The following is a 14,338-nucleotide window of genomic DNA, read 5'->3' as shown; positions in this document are numbered from 1 at the left end:
AATAAGTAAGGTTTGGATGGTGTCACTTTGAATACGGAAAGAATTAATCAGCATTTTCGATATATTTTACTCTTTTGCTACAGAAAAAATAAAAATACTGTTTAAGTCAAAATGAAATTAACCGATGTGTACGGAAATGACGTGTTGATAGTACGACAGTGCCGAAACTGGTTTGCTAAATTTCATTCCTGGTATTTTGATGTCCAAAAACCCGGGAAAGGCAATTGGTTGACGCAAACCGACGAATAATAATACATGATGAGTTAAAACATACCCAATGAGTTAAAATTTATCAAATTCAACAATTCATGGCTCAAAAGGTTTGGGATTTTCCTCGAAACTTAATGTATGGTTCTCATAGAAAAGAACATGTGTCGTCATACTGGCGTCCGCGATTCGCATCTGAAAAGTCTTGAAAATGATCAGGTTTTGAAGCAAAATGTTACTAGAAATGTCAAATGGGAAGTAAAGAATATAATACACGTAATTTCCCATAAAACAAAAAGAAGAACCTGTTGAAAACAGGTGCAAAGCTGATGAATTGCCAGAAAAAGGTGATGCAGTATGTTTAGTAAGATTTGAAAGGAGTTGTTCATTTTCAGCTTTTCCAGGATAACATAACGGTTAATTCGGATGACTTATGTCATCATCTGGATAAACTAAATGATATATTTCTATAGAATATGTCAGAATAAACCCACAAGCAAGGTAAAGTCCTGCATCAAGACGACGCAAGACCTCACATAAGTTTGGTCAATCGCCAAAAGCTTTTGTAGCTTGAATGGGACCCAATGACACATTCATCATATTCTCAAGACCTGGCATCATCGGATCATTATTTGTTCCGGCCGCTAAAATAATTTTTAGGCGGTAAAACCTTTACCTCAAATCAGCATGTCAAAAAGCACTTTGATCAGTTGATCTTTGTGCTCTCGGAATTATGCTAATACCAGAAATATGACAAAAAATGTTCGATCAAAACTGCCAATACATAATTTATAAAAGTAATTGTTTATTATTATAAAAAACGAAGTTGCTTACCGAACAACCCAATATTTTGCTTGAAATATAATTCCAGGTACGTGTGCTAAAGGTATATAATATAATTATTAGACTATAAACATATTTTCAAGCTGAAGGTAAATTTAATTAGATCTATATAATGAATCAGTTATGATTATTATTTTGATTAAATGACTTTGTTAGTAGAGAATAAGTATGATATGACGACTAGAGGCATGAATACGTTATATTATATGTTTGTTTTATGAATATGAACTCTAGATACTAGTTTGTAAAAATATCTGAAGCCACAAATATTTTAATTGTTAGTTGCGCACCAACCTTTGAGTTCTTTAGTGATATCACATATTTAAATTGTAGCCTAGTCGAGTAGTTCATATAAAACTACTCATTCGGGCTTTTTTCATTAGGCGATTGAATATTATAAGACTTAGATTTACTATCAGATGTAAAATTATTGTCCATACTCAATATTGAACGGAAATTTGATAAATGACTAGGACTCAATACGGAACTGTAAGGGTTCCTTATATTGTCGCGATATTCTGATGAAATCGATGTGGACGTTATAGGAGAAAGTCGACTTTGTATATCTTTCCTTAGGACAAAATCAAAATCAGGAGTCAACGTCAAACGAGATTTATCAGATTTCGAGTCAGTGCTGGCTTCTGATTTTGTTGCATTATCATCTAATACGTACTTATCTTTAGGTGAATCCTTCTCATCCTTCGGAATCGCATCGTCCCAATAACATGGAATTTATAATCAAAAGGCAACGAATCGGATACACAATCTTTTCTAAATGAAATATCACTCACAACGTCATTAATATTGGCACTATTTGTAATATTAAAAATATTTTTTTCTTCACTGTTCAACCGATATATAGGCGAAAGTTTCTCTTTGTCTATAAAATAATTCTTAAACGTCAAACGGGGTTCAGTCGTGGTAACATACTTGGAAAAATTTAAGTCGTACCTGCTATTACTTCTGGATAGACAAATTGAATTTTGACTTGCATCGCCAACCTGGTCGTCACTCAAATCCGACGGATTTCGGTTGTCACCTAATTTTATACTGTAAAAGTCTGTTAAATGAGGAAAATTCAACGCTGATGTATTTTCTATGTTGTACCTAGATATCCTGTGTAAGATTTTGGAATTCTCTTCAATAATTTGTAAGGCTCGTTCACTATGTTTTTTCCCTGTATTCTGCACAGTGTTCTCGGAACAAGTGCACGCCGATTCTTGGCAAAGAACACAGAACTGAAAATTCTGATCAGAAGTACTTTCTGTTAAGCTTCTGTTTGTCAAAAAATATGAGTGATCCACACTACTTAAAAATGTATCATTTACTAAAAATTCATCTTTTTCTGTAAGTTGATTATCAAATGTCACAGAGCTCGATGTTGAAACTTCGAGGTCTTGATTGGTTGATTCGGGTTCAGTTGCGGCGATATTTTTATCAAATTGACTTTTTTCTTTTAATCTATCTTCAGTAACACGAGATAGTAAATTTTTGTTCTCCTGGATTGTCTGCGCGATATTTTCAATAGCAGCTTCTGTGACATAATTTTTACGTTCACACAAATTCTCTTCACTTGAATTAACGTTAACTTCATTTTCGGATGTTAGTAAGTAATCAAAATTAGATGCAAATTTATCTTTTCTGCTTATGCTATCCTCACTGAGATCCCGAGATAAATTATTTTTAAGTAAATCGTCGTATAATGGACTATGTTTTGGAAATGATGGTTCGTAAGTCGGACTGGTTTTTGTTAAATATGTTCCCGATAACGATTCGCAAGCAGAATCACTTTTTAAATCTAAATTCAAAGTTAATTTTTCATCACTTAAATTACGAAGAAATGTAAAACATTTTTCGGGAGACTGCTCAATATCTAGAGTAATTCGTGTTGGTTTATTTTCAAACTCTCCGCTTAAATTTATCGTACTCAAATTATCAGAGCAGGTAAATTGTGATTCAGGTTGGTAAATAGGATTGATTTCTACTAAATTGTGTTCTTCTGTAATATTACTTTTTGCAACTATAGCTTCTGCCTTTTCACTTAGATTTTCTTCGCTAAGATCATGACGATAAAAAAATGGTTTCCTGATTAACGACGATTCATAAACTCGGCTCAAACAACTTTCTACTTCCGAAGCTTGTTCTAAATGTTCTTGACTGAGATCCCGTGGATAGTTAAAATCACTCTCTTGAATATTTTCATATATTTTACTAGAATCTAATTCTGAGGATAAATTGTGAAGACTGCTATTTATTATTTCTGTGCTTTCGTTTATATTTTCTTTACTAGGATCACGAAGAAATTCGCAGGTCGTTTTTGGAAATTCTTCACAAATGGGACTGGTTTTTATTTCTGGTAACGGATCATATTTTGGACTTGTTTTTGCATCTAAAACAGGGTTTTCATTGGCATCATCGACTGAAAGCGGTTCAGCATCAAAATCACTTAACCGATTAGGTTCATCACATAATTCCGTACTTGTACTTGAAGTACTGCTTTCTTCACTGTAAGACGAGGAAGAATCACTTTGTCCTCGCAAATCTTGAACGTAGCTATTGTAGTTCTCGGAACTCCCTGCTAACAAATCATCATCACCATACACGCTTTTGGAATTAATGTCGTTATTATTTGTATTTGTAGAGTCTGTTTTAGGAATATCCTTCCATTTAATAGAATCTCTTCTGGTCAGAGTACGTCGTTTACTGTCGGTGTCCTTCCACAACAAAGTTTCTCCTTGAGATGCTTTCATAGACAACTTGGCGACACGAGCTGGAGGAACAGGTCCGACTCCTCCGAGTCCAATGCGACGACGTCGATCGTGAGAGTTCAAAATTGCGCTTTTACCCAGCAAAAAGTGGTTTATTGGATTGGCCGGAGACGATATTGAGGGAACTAGAAAATAACAAACATAATAATTAGAATTATATAGAGAATAAATATAGTGATTCAAGTCAATTTGAATTGTATTTTTTTTTTTAAACAAGTTCAACTGACTCACCGACTGTTTGCCTGGCACACGCCGCGGTAAGTATGAGATGCGCCTGCCTTTGTCGCTCTCGTAATTTCAAGTATTGTTGTTTCAGCGCATTAATGTCCATTGTTAGACGTTCTGGGTCCATCATGAGTGACCCCAGTGAGTTCTTTCTTGCTGATTTTTGTCCTGATGTCCAGCCATATGCCGCAGTTACAGCCATTCTGTTCGGCTCGGAATCAGAATACGATTCGTCATCAGAATAGAAAAGTTTGATGCGATCTCTAGGCGAAGGCTGAACCTTATTGTAATTAATTTTCATTAGAGCGTGTATTTATATATAAATATGTTTAAACAAGTATATGTATCCTTACAGATTGAGTCCATTTCATGTTGTAATTGTATTTAGCCCGAAGCTCTTGTAAGTTTTCTATGGGACCAAATTCGACAACCTTTTTGATGAATGTGTTAGCGTCTTTAAAACCGCATTCTAACATTTCTTTGCTCAGAATCATCATGATTGAATAAAATTCATCTGCACTTTTTACACTCAATATTCGCCTGATTTTAATGTATGAATTATTAAAGTTAATATAATATTAAAAATTACTGATTGAAAAACTTACTCTGAAAAACGTTCCCAGATCATCAAAGCTGTGCGCAAAAGTATCTCATTGCCTTCCAAAAAAATTAAATCCCATATGCGCAAAACCGTTGCATGAGGTAGGCACGTGCAGAAGAGAGTCAGAAACCACTGCATCGTAAAAACGTTGGTCAAAGGCGGCTCGAACGAATAACCTATCATCAAAGAAGAAAAAAGTTACTTACGAATTCTAAAAATCAGAATTAATACTACCTTCTCCATCAGTCCCTTGCAATCGATCCAAGTGAGCAGACAATTTTGGCAATCTAGAGCTGAGCAATTCTCGAAAAACTGACATATCTGTTATCAATCCGCTTAACGTGCCACTGAAATACTTGGGAGGCATCACGCCTTCAATAAGAAAAATCATTACCTAAAATACAGAATAAATTCAAACTAACCTGAAAATTTTTAATATAAACTTAGAAATATCGAAACAAATATGAAGGTGAAATAATGCATAAAGATATAAGTGAAAATACTCATAAACAGAGTAATCAGACATAATAATTATGCAATGAAAATGAAAAAAATGTAACTATTTTCCGAACCTTCAACGAATCGACCTCTGATCTTTCCATAACTTGCAACATGAAGGCGCCTAGCATATTAAAACCCTAAAATATATATTAGTAAGCACTATTAAAATATAAATTTACTTTACTATTTATAAAACCTTTACCTGACAGTAACCAACTTTTTCGTTATAACGAGCATATCCTATTAAAACTTTTTTCAGAATAGCTTGATTGTGCGATCCGTCTGGTCCCGAAAAGAAAGAACTACCTGTTCTGTGCAAATCCTGTACAAAATAATAATATATATCATAAATTAATAATAGAAAATTTAGTAAAACTAAGAATATTGATTTTACCTTGACAATTTGGTTTCCAAGTTCTTCGTCATCCTCTCTGTTAAACGCACTAAAACATCTCTTCTCCGTTCGCGGCCAATCAACTTTATTACTCTGAAGATGTTTCTCAGCCAACGATAACCAAAGCTAAAATAATGCACAAATAATTAGTATATTAGTTAAAATATATAATTTACATCGTAATAAACCTTTTTCCTGAATTCAGGAGGGACCCCTTCCGGCATGCTTGCAACCAGGCGCATCGCGTGCAGCCACTGGTTGAAGTCCGACTCCTCGCTCGGCGGTGATGTTGCACGAATATCGGTTCGAGCGCCTGGGGAAATTATCGTTATTTATTACAAAGTAACATCCAACGCTCATTTAGCTATTTATTTATTTTTTACAATACGGTATACTCAGGGCCGAATTTAGAAATTTGGCGCCCTGGGGCACTGACAAAAATGCCGCCCCATCCCAGGATTTTTACTTAAATAGTTTTTATATAAAAAATCATTTAAAATTTATTTAAAATTCATTACGCATTACACACTATAAAGAGTGGTGCTTGGCATCGCGCCTTAAGGTAAATTTCTGGAACTTTCCGTACCGAAAATTAAAGTTAAAAAAAATAATATTTTGCAAACTTTGAAAATTTTGACTTTTTTGAAAAATTTGAGTTTTTTTATATTGTTTTTAAAGCGATCGCGCGGCTTTGGCTGCGTAGAGTCAAAATATAGAAGCGCGTAAGCGCCGCGTCGAAGTATAACGAATAAACAATGAACCCATAGAAATGTAAACAAAATTTTCACTTATTATTAAAATATCTGATAATTTAATGTACATGTGTCTAATGATCACTTTTGACCACCAAATGTTTTTTCAAATCTCGAAATTTTTTTATTGGATCACCGAAACCGCTAGAATTGCCTCCCACAAATTTAAGCAGTTCTTCATTTTGTCTATACATATAATTTTTTTTAACGATATTGGTCGTTCCGTTTCTCAAAAACTGAATGATCATTTTTGGCATTTCGCCCCGTATTTTCGAAAAAGTTGGACCTGCCTTGGTCAATAACTAATCAGCACGTCTCGTTATCAATAGGAATCGTTTTCATTTAAATAAAATTCAATTTTAATAAATAAAAGTTCATAATGTTCGAAAATATCAAAATATCAAAATATCAAAAAAGGTTTTTTAAGTTCAATTTTTGTCATTTTTTCAAACAATTTTAAAGCTCTTTATAAAATGTAATTTTCAGCACGGAAAGTTTCGGTAACTTACCTTAAGGCACAATGCCATGCGTTACTAGTTTTATTTTTTTGGCGCTATAAGCTTGGAAGTCCTTGAGATCTGAAGAGCATATTTTTCTTAAACTTTCAGCTCGTTTACAAAACTTTTTATTAGCAAAATTGCCTAAATTTGCATTGCAATCGTATTGTTTTGTTAATTATATTTCTTGAATAAAAAATGTTATTAAGAAAATGAGTTAATTATATTGTATAGAATTTTTCTTCACTATCCAAATTTTACCGTCCCCGAAAATTTGCCGCCCTGGGCAGTAGCCCCGGCTGCCCCTACTGTATATCCAGCACTGGGTATACTTATGTTTTTATAATTAAATTCTTACCATTCTTCGTGATGTGCGAACCAGCCAATGATTTAAGCGAATTAAAAATAGAACTCATGTTGCAATAAAGGCATTGCTCCTCGATGAAGCATTTAGTTTGTAATTATCATACTAGAGAATTCATAACTATCCAATATTCGTCACTGCTTTCCATTGCTTTTAATATCCTTTGCAAAACACGTGTCTCGCATCGATTTCATTAGGATACAGAGTTATAGTAGATATCCTTTGTAATTGCACTTTTGTTGTTTTACATCGTCTTCAGAGGAAAAGAAATTCTTCACATTTCTTTTGATTTTAATGTTGGAATGTATACGTAGTAACAGTTACACAAAAATTTCAAAGTAGAAAACAACGATGATCAAGCGTATGGTTAATGACTTGTTTTCAAATTCTGTTTAATATAAACAGTCTGTGGTTATAAAAAATAAACGTGGCAGCCTTACATTTTACAGGATGCTATTTGCATATGTACACAATTAAAAAAATATTCAAGTAATTTATTTAACTATGAAAAAATATGAGCTTATATTTTTACATTTTAGGTTTCATTCAAACATTGATATCACAACTCATTATTGCTGAATTGATAAGATCGCCTGTGTATTTCCTTAGAAAACAATAGTGCGCACTTGTAATTGAATTTTCACTTATGACATAAGGTACACTTTAAGACCGATATCAGTAAACAATTGTCGTTTTATTAATAACTAACAAACTGATACCCGGAGTCGAAAAACTGAACCAACAGGAATGGATATTGATAGTGAGCGTGCGTAACCTCACATTTGGCATTTTCCCCGTCGAGGATTGCTTTGCGCACTTTTGTGCTTAGCGAAGCACAGGACTTGGGTCTCCGCACGCTGTCACCGCTGCCGGAGCATGCGCCTTCTTCGCCCTTCGCTATATTAGACGTAAGTGCCTCTCAAAGCAGGTGCCGCAATTGACCAGAGGGGTTGAGATCAAGGATACATTAAACACACAATTTTGCACGGTAATAATAATAATATCTATTTGATAACAACAATTATGACAATTATTATAAAATAGAGAATAAATAAATTTAAAACTAATTAATAAAAAAAGACACGAACTTTACGTATCAAAATTTTTTGAATTTTTTAAAAACCCTAACATTTTTTTGAAACTGAAAATAATAGATTCTTGAGAAATTTGTAATTTTGGAAAAAAATATTTTTTTTTATATTTTGAATTTTTTTAGAGCTACCTTGCTGCAAAGCTGATTTTGACACAAACTAGTGGTGCATGGCATTGTGCATTAAGGCAAATTGCTGGAACTTCCCGTACCAAAAATTAAAGTTTTTAAAACGAAATTCATTTTTTAGAAACTTTGAAAAAAATGGATTTTTGAGACTTTTACAATTTTTGAAAACATATTACATTTTTGTAAAATTTTAATTTTTTATACTTTGAAAAATTTTGAAAATTCTGAACTGTTTTGAAAGCAATCGCGATACGTTAGCTGTGTAAAAACAAAATAACAAAAGCGCGTGGGCGCCGCAACGCAGTATAACAGATAAATATTGGTACGGAACCCATAGAAATGCAAACAAAATTTGTTCTTATTATTACAATATCTATAAAATATATGATAATTTGATGTGCATATGTCTAATGATCATTTTTGTCTGCGAAATGGCAATTTTTTCTTCCTTTTGTTATGGGATCTCCGAAACCGCTAGACCAGCCTTCCCAAAGATTTCTTCAGTTTTTCATTTCGTCAAGAAAAATAAAATGTTTTTTGAATCATACAAATAGGCCTCTCTGTTCTCTCAAAAATTGAATCACCATTTTTAGCACTTTTTGCCCCCCATCTTTGAAACGGCGAAACCTGTCTTCGCCAAAAACTAATCAGCACGTCTCCTTATTAATAGAAATCGAATGTTTTTTTGAATCATTGAAATTGGAAAAATTGTATTCGTATAGTGTACATACATACACATATACATCCATTTTTTCTAAGTATACCAAAATGTTCAGAAACCTCTGAAACGTGAAAATATTAAAATTTTCATTTTCGATTTTTTTGCGACTACTATAACTTACCCTATAGGAAGTTAAATATCCAAGCGCGTAAGCGCCGCGTCGCAGTCAAACTGATAAACATTGGTATAGAACCCATAGATATATAAAGAAAATTTGTACTTATTATTAAAATCTCTATAAAATATCTGATAATTTCATGCGCATATGCTAATGATAATTTTTGACAATGAAATGACATTTTTTATTGATTCTCCAAAACCGCTGGACCTGCCTACCCAAAAACTTAACTAATTTTTCATTCAATCAATACAAGTGATATGTTTTTTGAATGATTGAAATCGGATGCTCCGTTCTCTTGAAAAATTACTGGACGGCTGGACCTGCTTTTGCCAAAAACTAATTAAGAATTAACTAGTTTTTTGAATCATTCAAAGCGGTTGATACGTGCTCTCCTAATCGTCGACGAAAATTGTGTACCCACATACATACATACATACATACATCCATTTTTTTCTAAGGCATATCAAAATTTTCAGAAGCTTTTGAAACGTAAAAACACGCAAATAATTTCATCTTCGATTTTTTTACGGAAAATTAATAACAACGATAATAATAATTAATAAGAAAAACAATAATAATAATATCATTAAAAATAATAAAAATAACAATAAAAATAGTAATAATAATCATAAAAAATATAAATAATAGAAGAAATTATAAACAATAGAAATAAATGAAAAAGACAAAAATAAATAATAGAATTATAAAAAATAATGCATATGATTTAATTGCAACACATCGTAATTCCAACTGGTTTAATAGATTGATTAGGCGTAATCTAAAGCGTTTCTCATGAAGAAACCTAAATGAAAATATTTGAATTATACAAATTACACTAAATTATAAATCTAGTCACATTAATGATCCACAATATATCAGCTCCGGGAAAACTAAAATTTTCAAAAAAAAAAGTAAGTAAAGCAACTAAATTGGGTGTAACATAAAGCGTATCTCGTAACTGGACACAACTAATAATATTTGCCTAATATAAAATATAACCAATCACAGTAATTATCAATTATCAATTATCAATTATTTGCAGCACCTGGAAAACTATAAAATATTCGATTAAAGGTTGATTCCTCACTACGGTCCGCTATCTGTGGTTTCGTTTACTCAAGAAGATTGGGAAAGTCTGCCGAGCGTTACAATATCACATGACGCACATCCATATGCATATATATACGAAGGATAAAGTTTTATCAGAAAGTATTGATCATATTTACGAAAATTCAAAACAGAGTTTGGCAAGCGCCACCGTTATGCGTTAATTTACATAACACCAATAATTTTTGCTCAAATGGATTAATAAGAGACGAATATTCATGGGCATCATGGAACGACGAGCGATCTTTAAATTTCTTTGACAACACGAGCAGGCATCTCTTAACGGTGTACTAAAAATACACGAGGCTGGATTAATTCTGCTCCAAAAAATCTAAAAATTGATAAGAAAGATAAATTCGATATTGAAGACATAAATGATATAAATAATTTAGTAAAACTTTCTACTGATATTAGCAAAAAAAATATTTGCACAGCGATCATAACTTAAGGGTCCTATAAGCTGTTGTTGTGAATTGACTTGATTAACTTCGTCAATTTCTATATATGGCAATCTAAACAGTTGTCCTATATAGTCCAGTCATTATAGTAAGTTCACCTCGGAATTCGAAATACCCAGCTGTAAGTCTGTAAATACTTGTATATTCACACTAAAAAGTTGTCTCAAAACCTACATATGGTAGGGTGTACCTATCATATATAGGTTTTGAGACAACTTTCTAGTATCAATATACAAGTATTTACAAACATACAGCTGGATATCTCGAATTCCGAGATTCTTACCTAATGACTGGACTAAATGTGATGAATTTTATTATTACAATTTCCGTGATAGTGATGAATTTCTGTTGATGCAGCATTTCCGTATAAGAACTATTTTCGCTTGAAAATAAATTGTTACCAATATTTCCAAGTGAAAATCAATGTCACTACTGCTTGACATCAAGATGCCCGCAATAGTTATAGAATCTGGGGCCTCTGATCGCAATCCCATAGCTCTAACGACTAATCCATGAAAAAATCTAAAATAAATTAAATTTTTACTTATTACTTTTTTTGCAAAAATCTAAAAGCCAGCTCATAAATTAGAGCTGGTTCATGTTGACGAGGCGAGTATTGAACCTAGGACTTCTGATTAAAATTCCATAGCTCAATCCACTAATCCACGGTAGAGCCTAAAATAATTGAAAGTAAATATTTTAGTTTCAAGAATGTCAGCTCATAAATTTCATTTAAGAAAATTAGTTACCATTGTTACCGTATGTCATCCCTATAGGTAACTAGTGTGTTGTAACTAATTTTTCAAAACTATTTAAACGCAAAAGTATATTAATAATTTTAAAATAATTAACTAGTTAACTGTGGCGTTTTATGTTGTCCAAATAAAGCTCTGACGAGTATATTCGCAAAAGAGTTAACTGGTTAATTAGAAAACAGTTTCACTTAAATAAAAATGCACTAAATCAAATCCAAATGTAAAACCAAATGCACTAAACTAAAAATACGTGTTATCTCTTTCAAACTAACCTTAAATAATGTTATTGAGTAAATTTTTGTTCTTCAAATTATATTTAATTTAGTATAGAATTATTCATTATAAGGTTGTGTATTATTAATATTAGTGTTATAATAATGCTACATGCACCAAATCAATGCTACGTTTTTAGATGATATTCCAGTCATTATAGTAAATTCACCTAGGAATTCGAGATACCCAGCTGTTGTAAGTCTGTAAATACTTGTATATTGACACCCTAAAGTTGTCTCAAAACCTACATATAGTAGGGTGTCAATACCATATGTAGGCTTTGAGACAACTTTAGGGTGTCAATATACAAGTATTTACAGACATACAGCTGAGTATCTCGAATTCCGAGATTCTTACCTAATTTAAGCTTAAATGACTGTACTATGAAAAGAACTACGAATTATAAATCTAGTGTTAACGAATATAGGTTCGAAAATTAAACTGTATTCGCTAAAGAAAATCTTTATTTTGAACTGTATAATATCGGAAATATAACTAAAGTAACAGTACAAAATAAATAAATACAAAATAATCCTGTAATTTCTAACATTTATAAGAAACATACTATACAAAATAAATGCTTTTCGTTGGGTAGAATGTTAATAATCTAAAAAAAACTCTAAATCGGCACACATAACGACACTAACTTTGTACTCGGAAGAACATTAACATTTACCACTTCGTCCGAGCCTTTGTGTTAAAGATTATTTTCAAAATATCAATAATACACAGCAACAAATTCAAACTTAAAATTATATATCAGCTGTTGCGTCTTAATTTTCACATGTATATTTTACATTAAATATTTATTTCTATATACATATCTGAGAAATTATTATAATTATTGTATTACAGTTAAGCTATATTACAAATGGCAGTTTTATTGACAATTTGTCTGCCATATAAACGAATTGGTGTATAAGCACATTTGCAGTGTTTACTTTAGCCAAGAGATCTTTGTTTATTTAATTAATTAATTTTACTATGTTTTATAAATCCACAATCTCACAGAGAAGACTGAGAACTGTTGCAGATATACAAATTTATTAATTAGTTGATATAATAAAATAATACAATTACTATAACATTATGCTACCAGTTTTGTTTGAATAAATAAATGTAGTTTAGTTATTAGGTAGAAACTACTACTTCTAAAAACTATTAGCGCAAAACTAAGTACGTAATTTATTAATAATTGATTTGTGACAAACATATATAATAATACTATGCATCAGAATAAACTTAAAATATATCGGCTGAAATTACTCATGTCATTATCAATAACTGTGGTATATATATATATATATATATATATATATACGGTAAAACCCTGTTAAGACGATTTTTCCCCAATATGTTTCAAAGTGACTTGCTTATGGGGGTATTCTAGTGTAAAGACTTAGATTTTAAATCATTGTAAAACAAGAGCCAACCAATTTTTTCACTATCTTTTTTCTATAATTTACTTATAAATGTTACAAGAGTACATGAAAAAAAAAAAGATTATTAATCTAGAATAATGTCTCAATGGAATATGCTAGGATAAAGTTAAAATAAGAAAAATGACAAAATTGCAACAGTTTGACAAAAAGATTCATTTTTCTTACCATTTTCACAATTTTTTAAAAATAATAAAGATTGAAATTTGGGTATAAGTATATACCAGAGAGAAGACTATAAATAAAATTCTCTGAAAATTTCAAGTGAATCGGTTCAGTAGAACTCGAAAAATCGTGGGCATCGTATTGAAAAAGAGAGTTTTGAAAAAAACGCGTTTAAAGTTTCGCAAAAGGAAGGAAAGCGAAGAGGATTCTCATGGTCAAAAAGCTGTTTTTCCGAAAATAATTCAAATTTTAAAAAATCCTCTCGTATACATATTCTTGAATAATTGAACTTTGAAAATATGAAACAACAGAAAAAAAACGATTGTTTTTTTAATTACCACACTAAAATACCGCCTTAAAGTGTCGTATTATGCGGGAACTCGCATTGAGCATGAGCGTCTTAACGGGATTCCGATTTGTATATATATATATATATATATATATATATATACGATATATATATACATATTTTTGAATAGTCTTGAATTTGATGTTGATATAATATATTTAATTTGAGTTAGAAGGTCAAAATCAATAAAAAAAGTATGAGAGTTTTTAGAAACTTATTTAAAATCCATACGTTTCGGCTAGCATCTTAGCCTTCATTCAGTGACAATTTAAAATTTTGTATCCTAATATACCATATGAAAACATTATTAATCCATGGTATGAGTATGTGCACATTGATAAAATATATATTTTTATTGATGTAACGCCCGACTTTTTAACTCAAATTAAATATATACACATATACATATTAGATGGTAGAGTTCTGGATTTGTAAATATTTTGTAGAGCTTCGAACAAAGAATCCAAAAAGTAATAAAAAACAAAAAAAAATTAAAAACCATTTCTTTATTTATTTACTGTCGACGTTTCGGACATCTTCAGAACATCTATCAAGAAACATGATCTTGATAAGATTTAA

At 31.5% G+C, this 14,338-nt stretch overlaps 1 protein-coding gene across 1 annotated transcript; it reads right to left on the bottom strand.

Moving 5' to 3' along the window:
- Window positions 1–1,407: 1,407 nt before the first annotated feature.
- LOC113376237 (TBC1 domain family member 30-like) lies at window positions 1,408–7,204 on the bottom strand. Its single transcript, XM_026616146.1, has 12 exons — window positions 7,147–7,204; window positions 5,728–5,852; window positions 5,540–5,665; window positions 5,348–5,467; window positions 5,217–5,282; window positions 4,876–5,038; window positions 4,649–4,820; window positions 4,397–4,583; window positions 4,050–4,323; window positions 2,900–3,943; window positions 2,052–2,848; window positions 1,408–1,749 (listed from the first exon to the last, which is right to left on the bottom strand). The coding sequence occupies exons 1-12, from the start codon at window positions 7,202–7,204 to the stop codon at window positions 1,408–1,410; spliced, it is 3,474 nt and encodes a 1,157-aa protein (XP_026471931.1).
- Between the last annotated feature and the right edge of the window lie 7,134 nt (window positions 7,205–14,338).

Source organism: Ctenocephalides felis, unplaced genomic scaffold, assembly GCF_003426905.1.
Source record: "Ctenocephalides felis isolate EL2017-DRISC unplaced genomic scaffold, ASM342690v1 CF-g0.4_SCAFFOLD_01886, whole genome shotgun sequence".
NCBI classification, from domain to species: Eukaryota; Metazoa; Arthropoda; class Insecta; order Siphonaptera; family Pulicidae; genus Ctenocephalides; species Ctenocephalides felis.
Note: the sequence above shows the minus strand (reverse complement) of the source record. Positions and strands in the feature narration are given on the sequence as shown.